The following is a 23,538-nucleotide window of genomic DNA, read 5'->3' on the forward strand; positions in this document are numbered from 1 at the left end:
GGGTGAATACTGATGCACTAGGGTACACAGGTTTTTGAGATAAAACCTACTTTGTCCACTAATGTTAGAAAAAAATAATCTAAAGGAAAAAAAAAGTCAGTATCTTAATAGTCCTTTAGTAATCTGAATTTACTATAACAACACCACACAGTCAGAAACAACAAAAAATGATGGTAGAAAGCTCTTAATAATGTCTCTAAACTCCCGGAGGTAGGGGGGTGAGGTGGGACAATGACAAAAAAAAACAACCACCTTGTTAACAATGAGCTCTATTCAGTGTGATAGTTCCAGTAACACATTTACTGAATCACGTCTGCTAATTCTCAAAAACATCTTCATATGAGACAAGAATAAAAGACATGACATAAAGTACACAGTTTACACCAAAGCTTTTATAGAGGAGTAGCTGCTTCTATACCCTCTTGAAAATGGCTCAGCTAATCAAAGCTTGGTAAGATGTTCTAATGTTGTTTGTTGAGACCAGTTAAGGTTTACATAATGATCATAACATTATTTCTGAAATTTCCACTCTCTTTATGGCACTACAACAATAGCTAATTGTCTGCCTCCACAGAGTCACGGAAATATCAAAATCTCTTGAGTCCATTGCTACTCTATCTTCCTTTGACGAAACTATGTAACAGGACACTGCTATGCATGCTTTTGGGGATCCCATCACCCCAAAGTGATTAATCATTATTGTGTCTGCTTTCAGTCAAGAGCCTATTTATTTTTGTCATGGTTAGATCTTTGTACCAGACATATTTCTTATATACCAACTGTTAGAGAACATGAAGTACAGTTTAAGATACATTTCACCACATCCGAGTCAAAAAGAGAGGAGGAATGTGGAGACCTTTCCCTACTCATAGATGCAAAGGGTTATTAATTAGCTAGTCAAGGACTTTGGTCTAGCAAAAGACATTTGCATCTCCAAGGAGCTGAAATAAAAACACTTATTTTAATTAAGAATGATCAAATAGTCTCTTAGATAAAAAGCAAAAGAATAAGTTTCAGGAAGAAAGATTAGGTCTGTCAGGGCTTCCTAGAATATTTCAAAGGAGAAATGTCTTATAAGAGGTAAGATATTGTTCCAAGGGAAGAAAAATAAGTATAAGGACTAGCTCACTCCTCAGGGTATGCCACAAGCCTGCTCTGATGGATATGCTCTGGCCATGTTCCAGCTCTGTACTGGGAGACATACATACCACCCTGGTCCCCTTTAAACCTGTGGAGATGTACCCTAGAACTCAGCCAGACTCACCAAAAAGACAACAGCACTGCAGACATGAGCATTTACTTGGCTAGGACTATGCAGAGCCAACAAGCTTCTGCCTCTCCTAAGAAAAGGCATCATCTATTGGATAACAAAATGTTGCTGTGATGAGAAAAAGACCCTTTTCAGAGTGTCAGTCATCAGACTCATTCCTCCTGTCCCCCCAAATTAGAAGGATCAGCTTTCCCAAACCCCCACATCAGTCTTGCTACTGCTGCTCAGGCTCCACCTGACTTCCATGATGTAAGAAAGAAGGTCCTGATCACTCAGCTTTGGGATGTCAAAATTAATATCTACCTACTTGAACAATGACACTTGAGCTGGTGGTTGAAAATGTATCAAGCATCCCTAGTTTTTCATTGGAAAGCCTGTTTTTGCAGATCTCAGGCCATTTGTGCAACTCTTGTCTGAATGTTCTTCAGTTCCTTTCAGGGCTTTTGAAGGGCAGGCAGCCTTCCAGTGGCAGCATCACTAATTCTGCAAACAGGGATATTACTGCCCCTTTGTTCCCCCTCTGCTTGTATAACCACATGACTGCCTTAAACTCTTTTTCTTTGGGTTTGACTCAGCAGTCTTGCTGAACTTGATAATTTACTGATACCTCACATTCTTAGGTGTTATCTCACACTGGGATATGGATATATCCTACCTAAAAAGCACTTTTTTTTTTCTTTCCTTTTTGTAGTTCTTCTGGTGAAGGTAATGCTGCTAATCCCTTCCACCAGAGAGATAAAGAAGCACCTCGCAATCTTGCAGATGGCAGAACAAAGGACTGTAAAGGCTGAGAAGCTTCGAAGTGGGACTAGTTAGCTTCATAACAGCTATACTTGTTATGGAGGTAGCTACAGAATCCACTAGAACAGCAGTTCAGCCACTGTACTGCTGCTTGCTGATAACAATATGGTCAGAATTACACTCCACTTAAACAAAAAATACAACCATTTACAGTGGAAGCAAAAATAGGAACCATAACAGGAATCTTCTTTATTTGTAGTTATATAAAGAGCTAAGAGAGAAGATACCAGGAGGTAGAGCTTGAGAGTACATAGCTCGGTTCTTCAGGGTAAGATAAACACAGCATGTACACTGCCAATATTGTTCTCTGTGGAGATCTTTGTATCAGCCCTAGTGCTTCCTCTGAGGGGTGAGAGGCTCTTCAGAATATCTCAGGAATCAAAAGCAGAGAAAAGGTAACAAAGCAGGAGGGAGGAAGGAGACATTTAAAAGCAATTAGGTACTTCCCCACTATTCAGGAACTCAATAAAAGTTTCTTGGAGCACAGCAAAACTCCCACTAGGAACTGCTCTTTTCTACCTGGGAATGGATTTCTGAAATCTTGAATAGCTCTGTAAAGGTGTCTTTTCAAGGTCAGAGGAATAAGAGAGATGTATAAGCAGAGCCCTGATGTTCTGTCTTATCTTTACTTACTGTACTTTCTGCTTAGTGTCTTCCCAAAACACTGCATGACAACCCCAGAAAAGCAGCTCTGAAGAATACAGAAAGGATTTTCCTTTGGAACTCTATTGAGACATGCTGAATTCAGCATCAGCAGATAGCTACCCCCCAGGGTAATTATCCATGAATTCTAAATTTAATCAACATCAAATATTTTGAGATTCTGATTAGCTCTCCTTCAAAACAATTTAAATTAAAAAATGAGCCTAAGCATATACCCCTGGGGCCTGGACAGGTGTCCTCCTACAGATCTGCTTTAAGAATAACCTTCCTTGTCAATTTAAGCTGACCCAGATGGCTTTCCACTGAAATAGTCAATCGCATCAACCATTGTGGCATTTTAACTTTGGGGGAGTTAACTTTAGCTGAGAGCAGTAATTTCCTACAGTGCTTCAAACAGATTCCCAAGAGAAATGTCTCACTGAGTGCTCTGACACAAATCATAGCCTCTTCACAATCAGCTACTGTTTAAATGAAAAATTACAGTTTAAAAACAAACAAAAGCAAAGCCACTGAAAAGTTCTGTGCTGAGATCCAAAAACACAGAGACTGAGTGCCAGAAGCACACATAGGAACAGAGAAACCAGTAATTCAAAATCTATACTTTGAAAATCTTTGGTCTGAAAGGTATGTTCCTCAAAACCAGCATTTTAATCACTCTAAATCTTTTATAGGCCTATTGTTTTTGTTAATGATTTTTTAAATATCAACTAAAGCTATAAAATGGGTTTGTTCCTGTGGCACAGACACACAAAAGCTCCTGTTCATTTAAATCAGCGACAGGACTGGGCCATTTATATCTCTATAGATGTGTTTCTATAGAGATGTGCAGGAAACTGGTTATTAATAAGGGAATAAACTGATGTAGGGTGCCAGTTGGTCTTTGTAGTTCAGTTTGGGTCAAAGGAGTTAAGGTAGCATAAGGAATCATAAAATCATAGAATGGCTTGGGTTGGAAGGGACCTTAAAGACCATCTAGTTCTAACCTCCCTGCCATGGGCAGGGACACCTCCCACCAGACCAGGTTGCTCAAAGCCCCATCCAGCCTGGCCTTGAACACCTCCAGGGATGGGGTACACACAAATTCTCTGGGCAACATGTGCCAGTGCCTCACCACCCTTAAAATGAAGAGTTTCTTCCTAATGTCTAATCTGAATCTATTCTCTTTTAGTTTAAGACCATTCCCCCTCATCCTATCATTATCTATCAGAGAAAAGAGTCCCTCTCTATCCTTTTTATAACACCTCTTTAAGTATTGAAAGGTCACAATGAGGTGTCCCCAAAACCTTCTCTTCTCTAGGCTGAACATGCCCAGCTCTCTCAGCCTTTCTTTGTATGAGAGGTGCTCCAGCCCTCTGACCATCTTTGTGGCCCTCCTCTGGACCTGCTCTAACAGGTTCATGTCCTTCTTGTGCTGGGGGCGCCAGACCTGGGTGCAGTACTCCAGGTGGGACCTCATAAGGGCAGAGCAGAGGGGGACAACCTCCTCCCTCGACCTGTTGATGCAGCCCAGGATGCAGTTGGCAGTCTGGGCTGTAAGCACACACTGCTGGCTCATGTCGAGCTTTTCATCCACCAGAACCCCCAAGTCCTTCTCTGCAGGGCTGCTCTCAATGAGTTTTTCTCCCAGTCTGTCCTCATCTCTGGGATTGCCCCCGGCCCAGGTGCAGCACCGTGCACTTGGACTTGTTGAACCTCATTAGGTTCACATGGGCCCACTTCTCCAGCCTGTCCAGATCCCTTTGAATGGCATCCCTTCCTTCTGTTGTATCAACTGCATCACTCAACTTGGTGTTGTCTGCAAACTTGCTGAGGGTGCACTCAGTCCCATTTTCTATGTCATTGATGAGGCTATTGAGAAGCATCAGTCTCAAGACAGGTCCCTGAGGTACACTGCTCATTACTGGCCTCCACCTGGACGTAGAACCATTGACCACTACTCTCTGGATGTGGTCATCGAGCTAATTCCTTATCCACTGGATGGTCCACCCTTCAAATCTCTACCTCTCCAATTTAGAAATCGGAATGTCATGTGGAACTGTGTCAAAAGCCTTACAGAAGTCCAGGTAGATGACATTGGTTGATCTCCCTTTGTCAACTGATGCAGTCACTCCATCACAGAAGGCCACCAGATTGGTCAGGCATGATTGCCCTTGGTGAAGCCATGCTGGTTGTCTCAGATCACTTCCTTGTCTTGCATGTGCCTTAACATTGCCTCCAGAAGGATCTGTTCCATGACCTTCTCAGGTACAGAGGTGAGGCTCAACAGTCTGTAGTTCCCCAGGTCTTCCCTTCTACCCTTTTTAAAAATGGGAGAGATGTTTTATTTTTTCCAGTCACCAGGGACTTCGCCTGACTGCCATGATTTTTCAGATATGATGGAGAGTGGCTTGCTTACTACATCAGCCAATTCCCTCAGGACCCTGGGATGCATGTCATCAGGACCCATAGACTTGTAGTTTTTAAGTTGCATCAGGAGGTCTTGAACTTGCTCTTTACTTACAGTGGGAGGGACTCGGCTCCACCAAGGAGCATCGTTGCTCTTCCTCATGCACTAGCAGCACATTTGGATGTCAGATGGGATGCCAGATTGTGTTTAGAAACTCTAGTGAAGAGGATATGTAGGGAATCCTGCTCTCACCTCTGTGAACTGTCACCCACAACAGTTGTCCAGGTTACAGTTCTCCCCAGGGACTTTACTGGAATTGCACCATGTGGTTCTCTTTCCACTTTCCTTCGGTCCCCTGATACTGTGGTCCAGGTGACCATGCTGTAGCCATCCCCAGTAAGGTACAGCTGGCAGGCATTGCATGTTATTCACAAAGGTAAAGCACAAAGGTACATTTGCCTCCTCTGTAGGCAGGAGCTACAAGAGCTTTTGTCTAGGCTAGCGATTCTGAGCCTCCAAGCTGTAAATCCTTGAAGCTGCAGTGATTACTTCTAAGGGTTTCATAACAAGTAATTAAGAAAGGCAAGCTTGTTGCCAATAGGTTTAAACTCAGTATACACAAAATAGGTAAGGAAGAAAAAAGAATAAATAAAAGAATCAGTGAGGTAGGACTCCTCTTATGGTCAAAAAGCATTTAATTCTTTCATTATATCAATAAAAAAAGAAGAAAAGGGTATTGCAACTTTCCTGATGTTATTGAACTTTCTGAACAAGCAATCAATAGGATTTCAGGCAGCTTCCCTGCCAATCTTAGCTCTCTGTGGAAGGAGGAGGAATTACTCTTCCTTTGACCCTCCATTGAAGGCCATGAGCAGGAGGATTGGCTCTAATTTTTCCATGCCCATAGAATTCCTTGTCCCAGCAAAAGCTGCTGCCCTTCTACACAGTGACGTTCTCCGATGCCTCTGGCTCTCTGCAGAGCAGACGTAGGTGCACTGAGACAGGGAGTGAGAGGAAGCATGGCCAGCTTGCAGCCCTGCTCCTCATGGACCTGAGAGGCCTTGCTGATACAGCTGACCTATCTCTGACAAGGCAGTAGAGTGGCAAAGATAGGAAAGAGTTATTTCTGTGCAGAACAGGGAACAGGACCGTCACTGCAGATACCCAAATCCATGGTAATATTGCCTTACAACTTGAGTATCTTTTGAAGTTCCATGCTTTTGATGATGTGATACTGGTATGATACATCCATCACACATCACCAAGGTCACATCTAGAAGATGTCACTGATGAAATGATATAACAGAACTTGAAGGCTGAAATATTAATTTTTAATAAACAATGATACACATATATATATATATATTTTCCCCCTCAGGGGCTGTGGGTGGTGATGGTGGTGTTACTGTGCAGCTGACAGCAGGTACGAGTATAGAATTTGTTGAAGTATGAAACATCATCAGTAGCTATACCATTAGGTGTATGAGAGCACTATCTATGATCTCAAACAAGACACAAATGTATAAGAAACTTTTGTCTTAAAAGTATACATGCAAAAGAGACAAGACAGATTAAAAAAAATAAAAAAATAAATTAAAAAAAAGTGCTGTTGCCTCCATGCTTTAGTCTCTTTCTTCTTAGGAAAAACTCACTTTTTACTCCAATATTTTCATCACTAATTGTCCATCTTCCAGTGCTTTCTACAATATCTATCTGAGATTCTTCTTCCCTACAACTTAATTTGTAGCTTTTTCGCTCTTCTCAAAATTTTCTCAAGACAGCCTCAAGTCATTTTCTTGGTTAAAGGGCAAAATTGATATTTAACACATCCTATTATTGTTTTCTCATCATCAGCAGAAGTATTCTCACTTGGTATCTGTAACTTGATCTTCTCTCAGTTAAATTCCTCCCTTTGCAGTTGCTCCTGTAGTAGAGGTTTGAAGACGCTTATTAATTTTCTCCATGACCCAGCATTCAGCAGGGTCTTCACAGTCTTATTCTCTCTATGCTTTTTGCCTGTGAATAAGTCATACTGATAAATAGAAATTCATCTACCCTCCTGAGGTCAGCGACCAACAGATTTATTACCCATCCACAGGTTTCTCATTTACTCCTAACTAAACAGTCTGTTGAGATGACATTCCCTCTTAGTGCTTTGACTTAAGACTTTAAGCTTAAATACAACATGTCCAAAGAAGAATCCTGTCTTTCTCTTCATTACCACTAGCTTTACAACTGTGGAAAATGCCACAAAGACTTACAATCAGGAATGGTCTTAGATTTGACCTCCTTCTCCTTGTCTACCTTGCAATTCTCTCTGCATAGCACTTCTTCACAGCTGAGACTTATAGCCACATCACTCATTATCTCATTACTTACTTCCCACAATATTCTTTTCTCTGGTTTTGACAAATACCATCTTGCATTGCTTCTAGCCTGTCAGCTGCAAAGTTAGTTTTCTTAGCTCATTGTTTTGACTATGTCATTCTTCTCCTTGCATCCTATAACAACAAACATAAGCTACTCAGAGTGCTTTCAAGATTTTGTGACTGATCTATCCTCTCTCATTTACTGTATTTTCACAGTTAAAGGCCACATTCAAGTAAACAACCTTACCTCAGATTCCTCCCCACACTCCACCTAAATATATCAATTTCAAATATCAAGTCATATCTGCAGCCAGACTGCTAGCAATTGAACATTAACTATTTTGCTCATTCTTTTCTGCAGGCTGAGCTGTGGACCAGTCTTTTCTGCCTCAACCAGGAGCCATGTGTTATCAGATAGCCCAAGCCAAAGGCTGTGATGGGGATTATTAATGAATGGCACAAATGCTTCAGTAAGCCAGTCATAGTATGAATTTGCTGATCCAATCTAAGCAATAACAACAAGAAAACAAAACAAAAACCTATATTCCCAATAATTCCAGGTCAGAAATCCTAGTAGCCTGCTTTCTACCATGAAAATATGTGAGAGTTTCTCCATTGATCTCAACAGGACTAAGATGGATTTATATATTTAAAACTTGGTTTTGAATTAAAATCTGCACCTTAGAACACTGTACAAGAAGGGGTAGCCTTTCTGCTAGAACCAGGACTTCCTGACAGTGACAAATCTCTTGATTATGCCTTTATTTCCTCTTTTGGTTTTGGAATATCTGTAGTCTGACTGCAATATGTTGTTGTTCAAGTAATTATTTTCAGACAACATACTGAATGTCTCTTTAAGAAGAAAAACTGTCATTTATTCTTTTTCTATCCCACAAGATAAAATAATATTTTCTTTTATATTTCTTTCAACCTTCATATTCCACTCAGATTGTTACTCTTACTGCTGTTCTATCAATGAGAAGGGAAAGTTCTTTCAGCTTTTATGTGGCTCTAGATTCATGACTTTGGCTCTTCCCAAGCATCCACACTGTACAGCCAGCTGACAACAGGTATGTGGCCATGCAGGGTGTGGAGTCAGGAGGATCTGTATATGATTACGGTATAGCTCTCTGTTGCCACCATTGGCTGCAAAACTGGCACACCGGGTCAACAATGCTTCAACAGACAGACCTTTCACCTTACATTATTGCGGCCCTTAAAATCTCCACTTGAGATTCCTTCCCAAGTTTTGGTTCCCTCAATCTCTATGAGAACATGCAGAATAGGAATGGACAAGTGAAAAGATTTTACAGACATAATAAATAAATCTCTGGAGAGAAGGAAGATACAGACATCAAGGGTGACATTTCAAATGTTACAGTATTCCTCAAAGACTGGGTGCACAGTTAACGCCAAATGCACCATTTCTGCAGAATTGCAGGTTACTATCAAGTCTGGTCTCAGTTAAAAGTCAATAATGACTCTACAAGTCATACTCCCAACTTTTTGATCACAGGTCACAGAATTTCACTAGTCATCACTGGTCACAAGCAAACATTTCTTCCTCTCCTTGCTCTCATGATAATTTGCCGTACAGTATCTATGGGGATTTATCCTACTGCTTTTCAGATAACAGAAATGTAATATACTGGATAACTTGGCACTTTTTCAAGGTGTTCAATGTTACGTTTTTAAGATTTGTAACAAATTGGGGTAAGGAATATCTTGCCAAATTTCAGATGACTGCCCAGATTTATTGCTAGATAAGATTACAGATTAAAAGAAACTTATTTTAAAAACAGAAGTTTTCAGTCATGGGATAAAGTTATGAAAGATAAAATGACAATGGCATAATTAAGATTGCATTTAACAGTGCATGTTCTCCCTGAATGAATTCAAACAACAGCTATGTTCTACCTCATTCTCCTAGATTTATTTGGAATTTTATCTTCTACTGTTGAGTTAAAATGGGTTCATTTTGTTGTGATGGTTTCTTCATCTGTCACAGGCCTTCCTTCCCCACACTCACCCCCCACCCCTCCACCCCCCTTTGGACATGGAAAGGCACAATACAAAAGCAAAGGACCTCTTTCTGAGTCATCTCAATGCAGAACATCTCATCTTGTAAGGAAGCTTTCTTTCTCTTTTCATGTGAGTGATGTCACACAATATTGAGGAACAAGATATTTTCTCCCCCCCTCCTCCCTATGTTTCCATGAGGCAGATTGCTACTGTTTTTCTTAATTAGCACATTCAGCCTGCTTTTTTAACAACCATCGTAAAGCATACACAAACCAATTAAAACTAGGTAACAATTTACATAATGCAGATCCAACTGCTTTTGGTTGTGTGGATTTTCTTCTATCTACATTGTTTTGTACAGTATATTGTTTAAGGTATACCTGTGAAAAGAAAGGATCAATGGATGAAGAGGCTTCCTTCTGAAGACTCCACTATTGAATGGGAGAATTCTTAGTGGACTCATGATTTGCTAATGGTTTACTCAAGCACAGAAATGCAAGTGAACTACCTTTATTTGCTAAACAACCCAAAGGACTACAACAGCTCAAAGCCCAAAAGAGAACAACATTTCCCGAGCTGGAGGAAACAGATAACAGTTTTGGTCGGGAAGTAAAAAGGGAGTGAGAAGTCTTTCCTGTCTGAGTGACGGATGAAGCAATTGCTTGAAGGAATTGCTTGGAAGAAGAGTTAGATCTGACTGCAAGGTCCAAATCCATGCCTGGAGTGCAAGAAAATGTGAGACCCCACACATCTGGAGTCTGACAAAATGCAAGTGGATCCAAGCCCACAGCAAGAATGGTTGTGAGTCTCTTGGCCAATCTCTAAGGATAGGGTAAGGAAGAAATGTAAAGTTAATCTAAATAACAGGTAAGTGTAGAGCTATTTCCTTGCACTTCTGCACTCACAAATATTTGGAAGACTTTTTCCACTGTTCTGTCTAATGTTGACATATGTATAAAAATACTTCTGATTGCTTAACTTAACTGGACTTAAAGGGTTTAAAGGTAGCTCTTTAACAGCAACACATTTTAACCCTCTGGCTCAGATGTTCCTCATAATCAGGATTCTGGGGTACTCTAGGGATGATTTGAGAGTTGATAACAGAGAAATAGGACTGGAAAACTTGGTTAAGAAAGCACTGTGGCACACAGCAAGGTAGAGGAGAGTATGCATGGAACCTGGGAGTCCTGAGAGAGCACATAGCACTCACACCTGGAAGTGTAGTGCTCTGCAGTTGTAAGCTAGAGGACTAGTTAGTGGACTAGTTAGTAGACTGCTCTGCCCAATAATGAACCAGGCCTGAATTTTATATCATTTTGTTCCGTAAAGGTATGGACTGTTGAACAAGTTTTTGTTCTAATATCACCTACATTCTGCTGTTTCTCTGTCAAAAATTTAGGTAAATCACCAGCTATCAGCATCATTTTGCATTGAAACGTGTTAAGATGCAGCTCATGGCAGATAATTCACTTTGAGGTATACTGAAGAGGAATGGTGACAGGAAAAGAGCACTGTGATTACTGAACGTTTAGGTCTGGCCTGCAACAGGCCAGACAACAACAGCATCTGAAAGCAAAAAGGATTGATAATCCTGTTTGTCACCCCATATCATGTTTTCTGCAACGGTGGATGGGGTGGGAGGCTGCAACTGTCATTATTTTTGTTTCTGAAGCATTAAGGGCCAAATCATGTGAGTACTCTGATGAATTCCTACTCCCTTGGAAATCAGCTCTTTATAGGGCTGACATAAACATGTTCTGAAAAGTATATGATGATAATAAAACTTATTTCCACAAAGGAAGAAGATTGGTCTTCCTTATTAGGGGGGCACTGAGGCACAGAATTACTCAGGGTCACTTAGCAGATCAAACCCTGCTATGCCTTTCTTCTGCTCCCAGATCCAGTTGATAGTTGGGCCCCCAGATCAAGAAGGATGTGGACCTGTTAGAGCAGGTCCAGAGGAGGGCCACAAAGATGATCAGAGGGCTGGAGCACCTCTCCCATGATTCTGTGATAGTCCCTCTTTTTGGCAATTAACAAGTATTTCTCCATCTATTGTTTGTTTTGATCACAAGATCCCTGACAGGGATGAGGAGCTACCTCACATGTCCCTCAGCATTGCGCAGAGCCTGACCAGCCTGCTGGACCTGGTGCATGGAGCAGTGAGAGGTAGGTGCCAGATAGTTCCCCAAAGGGAGCACACTGCAGTTGGTTGACATGTAGGACAGGATTTACGCCTGAAAATGCGCAAGTGTCTGCCCAGGTCTAGAAGGCAGAAAGCTGACTGATTTACAGCTGTAATATCACTGTCTACTGGCCGTCAATGGTCTAAAATCATTCCCAGCTAGTGAGTTTTGGTCTCTAATGGAGGACATGCTCCCTCAGTCAAAGGTAGTAGTATTGCCTCCACCATCTCCAGCAGCCTTTTATGCATTACATGAACGTTAAATTGCAGTCATCACAGATGTTAAAGGAAATCAATAGTTGCCAACATGTACTATGCAACAGTATTGAAAAACTACTTCTTTTACTAATCCAGTGCACCACAGAACATGAAGTCTTGAGCTAGATGAGATTTTTAGCCGTGAAAGTTTTCCTTGGGACCTAGAAGTGTTCACGTATTCTGAAAGCATTAAAAATCTTTTTTTTTCTTATACAACTAACCTACAACTATACAAACCCCAGTGTTGCTCTCTGCTTAGGAACAACGGTCTCATTAAATACAATGGGATATCACACTTCTTACTATCTTTTGAAATGATGGGTCTGAATTTGGAATGTTCTGTCTAGCCAATTCAAGGATTTAGTCCACATACGCTACTTAGTCAAAAATGCCATATGTAAAGGAAGTTGAAAGTGTAAAGAACCTCATTCTATATAATGAACTAGTAACTACTCTGCTTGGGAAAAGTGTGGTGGAATCCCTTTAGGATCCTACCCCAAGCCTGATTAAAGGAACTCAATTATTTCTGCTGACAAAATTCACAGAATATTTTGTATGCTTTAACTGAAGTGTGACTGAAACCTGTCATTTAGACAGAGATCAATTCACTGTTCCTATAGTGAAATGTAAAATTCCCAGTACTACTAACTCTTATTGAATTGAAACAAATACTGCAGTTTAAAAGTTGGGCAAGAGTATCCTACAGGGTGTTTACATCCAGCTGTTTTCTGTAGGAGCTGAGTTACAGCAGTGTCTATTTATGAACTAGTGAGAAGGTCTGTGATTTAATTAAAGAGAGAAGAGATAAAATCCTTCCTTCATAAATGAAAGCTAATGCCCTCTAATTGTATATAGATGAGGAATAATACAGAGAAGCACGTGTGAGCCTTCTCTCCTCATAATACCCTGGAGTCCCCAGTTCTGGGAAACTGCAGGATGATTACTTTTTCAAATATTCAGTTCTGTTGTACAAGTAGAGACACACTTAATAATGTAGAGCATCAGGAACTGGGCTCTGGAATTTCGAAGCAGTCCACTAGCTCCACAAACATCAATCTTTGCATGCCAACTCTAAAGACACAAGGCAATATTTCCTTGGAATACAGACTTTACTGTGCCATTCAGAATCCATTTTAGCTGCAATTTAACATCTACTAGAAGAGTCACAGCAGGAAACCGTGGCAGAATATTCAAGGATCTTAATTCCTCTTTGCCTAAAGCAGAAGTAGGGCAGGCTGGGGAATCAGCATTCCTCTAAAACTAGAGACAAGAAAAGTCTCAGAAATGCTTCCTCAGGATTTTCGGGCATCGTAGAATGCGAGTGAGCCAGACAGCATTTAGAAATGTGTCATTTTGTATAACAATCGTTTTCCTCTGAATATGCCTGCTTTCTCTTTACTTACTGTTGAGTTGTCCTTGCGTGATACCAAGGAGAAAACCTTAAGCACTGGCTCATCTGTCTTGGTAGTGAGAGTGCAGGATTACTTGTGTCCAAAAGAGGCTTCAAACACACCTTGATGATATTTTTTTTTTCCCTTGCATATTTTGTAGTTCTACTGTATCCTTTCTGAGGCACTTTCTCATAGTGCACAGGATACAGGACATAGGAATTTAAAAGGTGGAACAACTTGTCTTCTGCTTTGTTTTCTCTATGCAATATTATTTGTTCTTTTGACTACAGCTGTTTTCCAAAGAAGAACTGTTCCTGGTGTCTCTAAAAGAGGTCTCTCTCTTTTTTTTTTCTTTTTTTTTCTTTTTTTTTCTTTTTTCATTTTTTTTCTTTTTTTTTTTTGGGGGGGGGGTGCTAGGGAGAGGGAGGAATGTGTGTTATTTTTATTGTGCATTCATAAGCAGGATTATTTTTTTCTTTGTTATATTATTTTGCCCTTCTCAGCATCAATCCCCTTTGCTTGTTGAATTTCCAGTCTCTCTAGTTAAAATGTTGAATAATGTATGTCTTATGCACATCTGTGGGACTTGGCTGTTGTCCAAGAGGAGGACAATACCTCTCCCCAAGATTTCTATGAGGCCCCAAATCACAGACTCTGGAGATCACCTCTTACTTATATTTGAAAGTAAGGAAGTGATTGGTCTGCGTCAAGCTGTATCTAAATACACTGCTCATAAGTATATTTAAATATGTGAATACATTGCCCAGGTATGAGTACCTGTCCTGTGCCTTACTGGCAATCTCGTAAGGAATTAACTCCAGCTTCTTCCTAACTTCTAGCTCCTGCTATAATTTTAACCAAAGCACAAGCATATAAATGAAAGAGGCTGATTAACTTATGAGGACTTTTTCAACCATCTTTTCCATTAGTGTGCAATTCATCAAAGTTCAAAAAGCTTACACAAAGGTACTTGAGTTCTGCCTGGTACGTAAGATCTCAACTTGTGATATGAAAGATCTAGTTCTGGCCTGACATGTTAGGACACATTAGGTTATTCTTCAGGGTCTCAAAGCTGAGAATAGATCTGAATACTCATTGGTGAGGTGTTGAAGATTATTTAGTGGACACCTAAATAACCATCCTCTGCCTATTGTGTCTATACATTCATTCAGCAAGAAGACTTCACAACAGAATATTTTCTTTCCTTACTATAGTTTAGTAGGCAGTTTCTGACATCCTGATTAATTCAACCTATATTATTTGTATCAGTCACACTTACTCTTCTGACGACAGGCAAAGTGGTAGCCAGCTATATCCCTTCTCATTTTCTCTGGAGAGAGTCTGTTTGGTTACCTGCTAAAAAGCTCCTCTGCTCCCTCAGAAAAGAGCACAAAGAGACACTGGCAGGAAGAGGAAGCTGAGTAATACCCTGCCCCAGCTCTTCCCAGGCCCATCACACAGACCATCAGGCTATCAAAGGCCCACCTCCACAAGCCCAGAAGAGCACAGGGGCACCATGGCACGTGTTGCTGGGGAAAACCAAATTAAGGACTCATAAGAAGGGGCACCCAAATTAAGGACTTAGAAGAAAAGCATCAAGCTGTGTGTCCAGGCCTGAAACCCATCATGATGAGTCAACAGGAGCACCTTTTGAAATAAAGGGGATTACAGCCTGGTGGTATGTGACACATCAGGAGACGTAAGAGAAGAGCATTTGGGGGTTGCACAAAACTTGTGGTGGGACAACTGTAAGGAGAGGAACTGAAAGTGGGGAAAGGGAGGTTTCAAAGTGGTTTGGGGAGGAACAAGTGTGGGAATGAGTGATAAAGGGGTAAAAGGGGCTGGCCCTGTGTTGGCTGCTTGGTATTGCAGTCTGGCCATGCCCTGTGCCTGATCAGTGCAGTCTGTCATGTTTTCTTATTAAATTCCATTTCCAATTCCTTTTCTGGGTAAGGAACCCTGTTTTGTGTGTATGTGTGTGGCTGGAGGTCCAAACAACTGCAGCAGGACTACTGTACCCCATGGTGTTTTTGTGACCCCATGGTCAGGTTTATGTGAGGTCTGACCTATTGTATGGTCCTGTTTGTATCATATCTGTGTCCTTCAATTCTAAAACATTTTTTCTTCTAGGAACAGAGTTCAAGGAAGGACAACCTCCTGTAAATAAGAAAGAGGAGCCTTGCTTGCTTTTTCTCTATTTCTCTTAAATGTTCTAAATTCTCTAAATATGAGAAACAGTGCTTCTCATAATTTCAGGGACTGGATTTTAGAGGGCTGGGTCCAAACAAGATTCTAAAGATGTTGTAACCCCAGCACACAAGTAGAAAATAGCACAAAGAAATTGAAATTTGAATTTGATAGGAAAAAGGGTGAGTGAGCTTGGAAAGTGTATGGCTTAATATAAAAACAGGTATGAACATATTATAAACGTTAATTTAATCATACCTGGGAATAGCAAGATTTTTAGAAATGATATTATGAAACTAATATTAGGAAAGAGGGACCCCTGAGGTATCTGGATGGAAGGAGAAGTCTAATTTAATTTCCATTTCACTGAATTCTTGAAATGTGTTTATTATTTTTGCCCCATTCAACCCTAAACATGTTCCTGAAATCTAATGTAACCTCATAAATGCCTAAATTGACCAGATATTGTTTTTTCCCTTTTATTCTAGCTTTTGCCTTAGTTCTGTATAGTGAAATAAATGCAGAAAAGGGATTATTTTACATAATAATCCCCTGTTCCTGTCTTTCCTATTTTTCTATGACCATTCAACCTAAAAGACAGAATATATTATTCGGTGAAAGACTTGCAGCCATGAACTCTGTCTGTTTTGTAGCCTTCAAAGCATTATTTATATAAAGACAATAAGAAAGTCTTGTTCCTTTATAAGGATGACTGCAAGGAGTTTGATCTCTGAGAAGAACAGCAAAGAATGTCTTTCTCCAGCTCCTGAAAATGACTCAGTAAGAGATTTTGATCTCTGTATTGTAAATTTGATATCCTGTGGATCTCCTCTTCACCTTATGTATTGAGTTGCCTGTTATATTACATCTTTCAAGCTTAATACGTGATTGATTAAAAAGCTTCATTTTCAGCCTGCTTTTCTATATGACCATTTTGAGCTTAAATGTTTCATGACTGTTTTTATCAGCCAAACCCACTGCTATAGGATAGTTCACTTAAACTATGTATGTATTTTGTTTTAGATACTAATTGTTGGAATAAGAAAAAAAATACTTCTGTCAAAGTAATACGAACTGCAAACCTTTCTGTCCTCATACAGCCAGGCTGTTAATCATAAAAAATATCCTAGTACACAAAAAGATGTCAGAGACTACTTCGTTAAATAAATGAACACCTATAATTTTTCTACATCTCCTTGGTACTGTTCTTCTCTCTGAAACTGTTGTCTCACCTGTCTGCTGGAGTCCTGAGACATGAGAGTAATAACCCCTTTTTTTTATGTACACCAGATCAAGGATTGTAAATTTGCGATGACTTCTTTGTCCCCTCTCTTTGCTACAGGCTGTGTTGTTGCTGGAGAAACCGTTCATCATCCGATACACTTTTAATTTGAATGGGATTTCACCATTTGAATACAGGATTGCCCTTTCCCATGCTGCTCAGCCCTATTTGCGACTGCAAACCACAGTGCTTGTTTGCCAATATGACAACCTCTTTCAGGTATTACAACCCTGAAAGAATTCATTTAGACAGATGTGAATGTGCTTCTGACAATATCCACCCGTTTCTGACCAAGTGCGGCCCACAAGGCCATGGCCAGGCTCTGCTCATGGAAGGCAGGTTGGCCTTTTGCAGGCCTGAGGAGAGGAGAGCAGCAAGCTGCTGCTCTACATGGAGCATTACCTCTCATCCCTATTCCACGGAGCCCTGCTGGAGGCTGAAGACCAGCCCTGCTTTCTCAGGTGCTGTGGCAGTGGATATGGCATAGATTTCCGAAGAAAAAGTAGAAGGTCCTTTTGTCCCACGGAGCCTTGGCACAGCAGGCCTTTTCTTACACATGCCGAAATGGTAGAATGGTTTGCCTGCTGCACAGGGATATGAAGGTTCATTATGAGGGATTTCCTCTCCCATTTTCTATATTCTGTGGCTGTGTTTTATTAATAGGAAGAAAAAGAAATGATTCTTAGGAAAAATTGTGAAATACTAGGAAAACAGCACAGCTAGGGGGCTGCAGGCAGCTGATCCCTCAACTGCAGCTACTCTTGAGCAGTCATATGTCTCAGAGCGCTTGCAGTCAGCAACACTATCACACACATAACCCTCTACCATTAAACGTGGGAAGCACAGGTCTTGAAAATGTGTGATCAGCTTCAAACGTCAGTGCCTGGCAGATTTTTTTTCACTGCAACATTATTTGGCAATGTTTGAATCTAATGCTACAAATAAATACACAAATAAAGGCAAGGCACGATGCTTATGGAATGAAAGACTGAAACAACACAGGCTTAAGAACCTTTGAAGTTCACCTGTAGGATCATGAAGAGGGCCTCGTGCCAAAATAACAGAGAGGCAGACTCCTCTGAACCCCACCGAGATAGAAGGATAAAAGGGTTAAAAGGACAGCCTCTCCCACTGAGGATTTCAGCTGCTCCATCCTTCCCAAGGCAGAGCCCAGTGGCCAGGCACTGCGAGGAGATGCAAGAGGACAACATCCTCAGATCCCCAGTGCTCCCTAGGAGCTCCAGAGAGAGCCAAAGCTTCACTGCTCCCTGAACCCTGACATGTGTTAAAACCTAGCCAGGACACGCTCTGCTAATCACAGATTAGGGAATAGCTCATATGGGCCTCCCTTCCTGTCCTAAAACATGCTAATGAATCCTTTCATCTTGGGATGTTTTTCATATATTTACATTTGCTTGCACCAGGCGATGTTTGCCCTACATTTCTTCCCTCTCACTGTGAACGGATGCACATCCTCACTCTACCTATCTCTCTGCAGGAATGGTTTTCTGAACTAGATGAGACTGCTCAGCCAGCACGAGGCCTTTAGCCAGAGTATTTCAGCAGGGCTCCAGTTCACTTCCCATCTCTGGCCCCTGGTCGCTCAGCAGCTTTCACAACAATGTCTTCCCAGCAGTGAGCATCAGGTTATCTGAAATGTTTGTGCAGAAAGCTCAGAGCCTCAGCATAAATTGGGAAGGAAAATTTCTTGATAAATTAGCTTCACTGCTTCTCAGCAAAATTCTCACATCACAAAAGGGAGCCAGGAGTTTTTGCTGTCTGTTGCTGAAGATAAATGTATGCTCCAACAGCGGGAGGACCGGGAAAGTCCAACCCCTGAACTCCGTGCTCTGCAAGTCACGTAACTTTGTAAAACTCTTGAAAAACATAACTGCCTTGCAGAAATGCTGAAAATATTAGTTTTAGGGTCTGATTTGCCAATTCTTAGACACACAAGAAGCCTCTTGATTTCATTGAGAATTTGGGGTAAACAAAATCATTCTATTATTACAGCCTTGGAAAACGACTCATTTGAGAATAGGTTGAGAATTGTTGAATGCTGTCCTTTTTGCTCTCTCCACCCCATGTATGCAAATCGATAAATAAATTTAAAAGCAACTTAAGCACCTCAATAAATTAAGCTGCTGTTTTAGAAGATTCCTCTAATTAGATTTATCTTTAATAATATGAGGGTACTTTCTAGAAGCTTAGCATGGTACTTCTCTTTTATAGAGGTATGCAATTTTGAGGCAAGTCTTCTATATTTCTTCAAATTACTAGAAATGTTTATTTTCCACTGCTTGAATTTACGTCTTGCAAGTGTCTTTCCTGCCCATGAACGCTTCTTCCTCTTTACAGTTAATGGGAGTTGCAGAGGCACAGAGGCTCAGGTTCTTTTTTACTTTTCAATTAGGTAAGTAAATCCTTATTACTTAAATGACTCTCTGAAGAATAATAGGTAGATAAATCATGTAAGGTTTTTGCAATCTTTATAACAGCCCCCATCTGGAATGTCTATTTCTGATATATACAGTTTTAAGAGAACATCAAGTACAGTATCCACCAAGTACTAAAAAAGTTTTGTTTCCTTTAATGGATTAAGAAAAATATTTGTCAAGAAAAAAAAAATAAAATTTAATCTTGGATTATATAAAAATAATAAGTTTTCTCTAACAGCACTGGTTAGGAAAGTTGCCTATTAAAAATCTGACCACTGATCGAAGCTTGCAATTTCAGCCTTCATCAGTGGCTTTCTTGAGTGACTCATCAAATCAGTTACCTAAAAAGTCAATATTGAGAAACCAGGTAAACCAATAAATACTCCTTTCAGTCACACACTTGCTACCAAACACTCTTGAGAACACAGTAAAGCGTTTTATTGTTTATACTCATTTTCATTTACACATAGGAGGAACAATCAATGCAGTTCTATCACAGCAGGTGGACCATATCCTGAAACTCTAACTTTGACTGCTGTAGACCTTTCTTAAGGTCTGATCAGATCAAAAAAAAAAAAAAAGGAAAAAAAAAAGTTGGGGGAAATAGGGAGGAGAGTAATTTCAATAACATTATTTTATTAATGATTCATGGGTATTTATTTTGCAGGTGATACAGCTCTTCTGAAAGAGCAAACTGCTTCACTTCTTACAAAATAGACAATAATGTAATTACTTAGAGAGTTCTAAATTTTGCAGTGGTTCATGCGGTAAGGGTGTGCAACTGACACAAAATGGAAAACATGGTTACAACAGCAAACTGCTACTTCTATTCCCAGCTGGTTTATGGAAAAGGTCATTGGACTTCTTGTTTTCTGCTCTTGAGTTATGGAGTAGAAGCAAGAAGTATTTACATTATGAAGGCAATGATGAGGACAGGCTATAGATATGCAGTGCAGTTGAACAGGTCTACAACTCGCTTCTACAGTACTTGCATTTGCTATTGTTTGGAAATACAAATATAACTTTTGCACACTGCCACTTCTCACACATGTTCAGCTGAAGGAGTCATTTACAGAGTTTACTGTGATGCTCCTGATTTTTTTAAACCTCTGTCTTTCCTTCTTCTGTGGCTCATGGCAAGTGAGCAACTCTTTCCACTGAAAGAAAGAAATTACAGGTGTGCAGAAGTACAACTATGCTACCGACACAGACAGAGACAACTGTGCTCTGGTGCACACCCCTACAACCGGCTGGAGAACAAATTAAGTTAAGCCTGCAAAATAAATTGAGTTTACTCTCAAACTTTTTCTTCAGTCCAGATGAATTATAGACCTTGATTCGAGGCTGCCCTCTTTTATTTTTTTATTTTTTCTTTTTCAACAGATCTGCGTGTCTATTGGAACAGCGTCTCTGCCAGAGTCATTACACTGAAATGCAGAGCTGAGCAGTTTGGTGGCAGTATGTATTGACGTTTTTGCAGCATCATGAGTCTGGCAACTGGCTTGGGGAAGTTTCAAGCAGTGGGTCTTTACAATAGCAACTTGATTCTGCAGACAAAAAGCAAAAGATTGGCAGAATTATTAAAGTATCACAATAAAGGCGAGCATGTCTTCTGCAGTCCGTGGCACCGGGTGGAGCTATTAGCTGGCAGCCACTTTTGTCAGAGGTGCAGAAAAGCACGGCTTTTCAGCGAGTGAGGAGGAACGTGAAGGTGTGGAGCCTTTCCCGGTGGCTGGAGGGCAGCTTTCTTCTAAGCATCCCTGCTCCCAGCTCAGGCTGGGACTCCGACTCCGTTCCCAGCACAAGTCGGAGCCGTAAGGAGGCCAGAAAGTAGGCTGAACTTTGCAAGCAGCCTTGATCTAGGGCCTACCCTACCTTCCTCCCTTTCCTAATAATAAATAAATAAATAAGGAAACCGACGCCGGCAGCGGGGCTGCACCCGGCCCCCGGCTGCTGCTCCCGGGGGATCGGGAGGCGGCGGCGGGGGGCAGCGGCAGCCGGGCACGAGTGTGCCCTCCGGCGTGCGCTAATTAGCCTAAGCCGGGCATTAGCATACGAAATGGCGGCACGGGGGTTTAATGAAGGGGGGAAGAGCCGATTGCCGAGAGTCGCCCCCCGGCAGCCGTGCGACACGCGCGCGCACACACGCACAAGCACACGCACGAACACACGCGCGCACACTCGCATGCACGGGCACACACAAGAACACACAAGCACACGTGCACACGCACAAGCACACGCGCACATACATGCAAGCGCACACGCATGCAGACACGCACTCACACACACGCACACACACTCACGCACCCATACACACCCTCACACGCTCACTCTCACACACACACACGCACTCCCTTGCCTCGGGGCTCGCCCCCACCCCTCCGGGCGGGCACAGAGCACCCCGACCCTGCCGGGACCGCGCCTCTCCCCGCCGTTCCCGACCCCCCCCCCCCCCCTTCGCCCCTTCCCACCCCGAGCACCGCCGCTGGGGGGGCCGGGGGACACCCACCTGTGGCGTCGGGCACGGGCGTGCATGGGGGCAGCCCCGGCGAACACATCGCATTCAACATTTTCAGCTTGTGCATCGGAAACGTATGAGTTTGTGGAAAGCTTGTTTGAAGTCTTCGTTCGACATCGTATAGATGATGGGGTTGATGAGGGAGTTGAGATATCCGAGCCACGTGAAAAAGTCAAAGATGGCCATGTGGAACCAGCAAGCGTTCTTGCAAATAGGCAACACCAGGCTGATGATGAAAAAGGGCAGCCAACAGACGATGAAAGCTCCTAAAATAATCCCTAAAGTCTTTGTAGCTTTCCGCTCTCTAGCGGCCGTGAGCTTCTTCTTCTCCAGCAGGGCGTCCGAGACCTTCACCTTCACCTGGTTCATGTACACGGGCGAGCCCGTTTCGCTGGATCCCTCGGGGGCCTTGGAGTTTATGGACGTGACGGAGGAGGACGACCCCGGGGAGTCCGTGATCAGCTGAGCCCGAGTTAGTCTTTTACCCGCTTTCTTTGGCGTCTGCTTCAAAATTCTCGATCTGGCTTCCACGTAGATCCTCCCGTAGAGGGCTATCAGCAGCAAAGTGGGGAAGTAGAAGGCTCCCACCGTGGAGTACACGGTGTAGAGGACGTGGTCCGTGTTCACCACACAGTGAGAGACTTCCTCGGCCTTCGCCTGCCGCCAAAACAAGGGGGGCATGGAGATGCAGATGGAGAAGACCCACACCAGGGCGATCATGCCCGCTGCCCGCTTGGGAGTCCTTTTCGTGGAGTACTCGACGGCGTCGGTGATCGCCCAGTAGCGGTCCAGGGCGATGACACAGAGGTGCAGGATGGACGCCGTGCAACAGGTGATGTCCGAGGACAGCCAGATATCGCAGACGATCTGGCCCAGCGTCCACCTGCCGGTCACAGTGTACACGGTGCTGATGGGCATGACGAGGATGGAGACGAGGAGGTCGGTGACGGCCAGCGAGGCGATGAGATAGTTGGCCGGCGTGTGGAGTTTCCTCGTCTGGTAGACCGTGGCGATGACAAAGGCGTTGGAGAGCACCGTGGCCAGGGTGACGAGCGCCAGGACGACGGCGAGTACGATCTTCCCGGAGAGGGGGGTGGCATCTTGGTAGATCTCTTCCTCGGCGCTGCAGTTTCGCCCGTGGTAAGAGTCGTTGGCGGGGAGCAGCGGCGCCCGGCAGGGGCTCGCCGGCTCCATCCCTCCGCGGCCGCCGCCCCCGCAGACGGCGGAGCTCGGCACGGCACGGCTCGGCGCGGCACGGCACGGCACGGCGGGGCTCTACCCCGGCAGGACCCCGTGGGTGCCGGGGGAGGGCTGCAGCATCCCCGCTCCGGCACCACCTCCCCGCCCGCCCTTCCGGGAGCGCGGAGCTGCCTCACTCCCCGCGGGCCGGGGAGCGGGGGGCAGCGGGGGCCGGCTGAGCCCGCTGTCCCCGCCGCCTCATCGCCCCGCCGCCTCCCCGCCGAGCCCCGGGCATGGGGCTCCGGCCGCCCCTAGGCGCAGCCCCGCCGCCCTCCGCCCCGCTCCGCGTCTCGACGGCCGCAGCGGCAGCGGGGCCGCCGCATGCCCGCGGGCGGCGGCTGCGGCCCCCCCCCCGGGCTCCGGGCGCGACGGCTGCGAGGGCAGCGGAGCCGCCCCCCCGGGCCCGGCCTTTACGCGCGGCCCGCGGCGGCCAGCGGGTAGCAGCGGCAGCCGCGGGTGCGGGAGGAGCGGGAAGAGGAGGAGGAGGAGGAAGAGGAGGGTCCGCGGGAGGCACGGGGGGAGACCACCT

The 23,538-nt window shown here is 43.3% G+C and overlaps 1 protein-coding gene across 1 annotated transcript; it reads right to left on the reverse strand.

Moving 5' to 3' along the window:
* Window positions 1-19,815: 19,815 nt before the first annotated feature.
* HTR1B (5-hydroxytryptamine receptor 1B) lies at window positions 19,816-23,106 on the reverse strand. The gene is made up of 2 exons (XM_083828039.1): window positions 21,762-23,106; window positions 19,816-20,799 (listed from the first exon to the last, which is right to left on the reverse strand). Exon 1 carries the CDS (start codon window positions 22,962-22,964, stop codon window positions 21,825-21,827), a length of 1,140 nt encoding a protein of 379 aa, XP_083684165.1. The 5' UTR covers window positions 22,965-23,106; the 3' UTR covers window positions 19,816-20,799; window positions 21,762-21,824.
* Between the last annotated feature and the right edge of the window lie 432 nt (window positions 23,107-23,538).

This window comes from Anser anser, assembly GCF_964211835.1.
Source record: "Anser anser genome assembly, chromosome: 3".
NCBI classification, from domain to species: Eukaryota; Metazoa; Chordata; class Aves; order Anseriformes; family Anatidae; genus Anser; species Anser anser.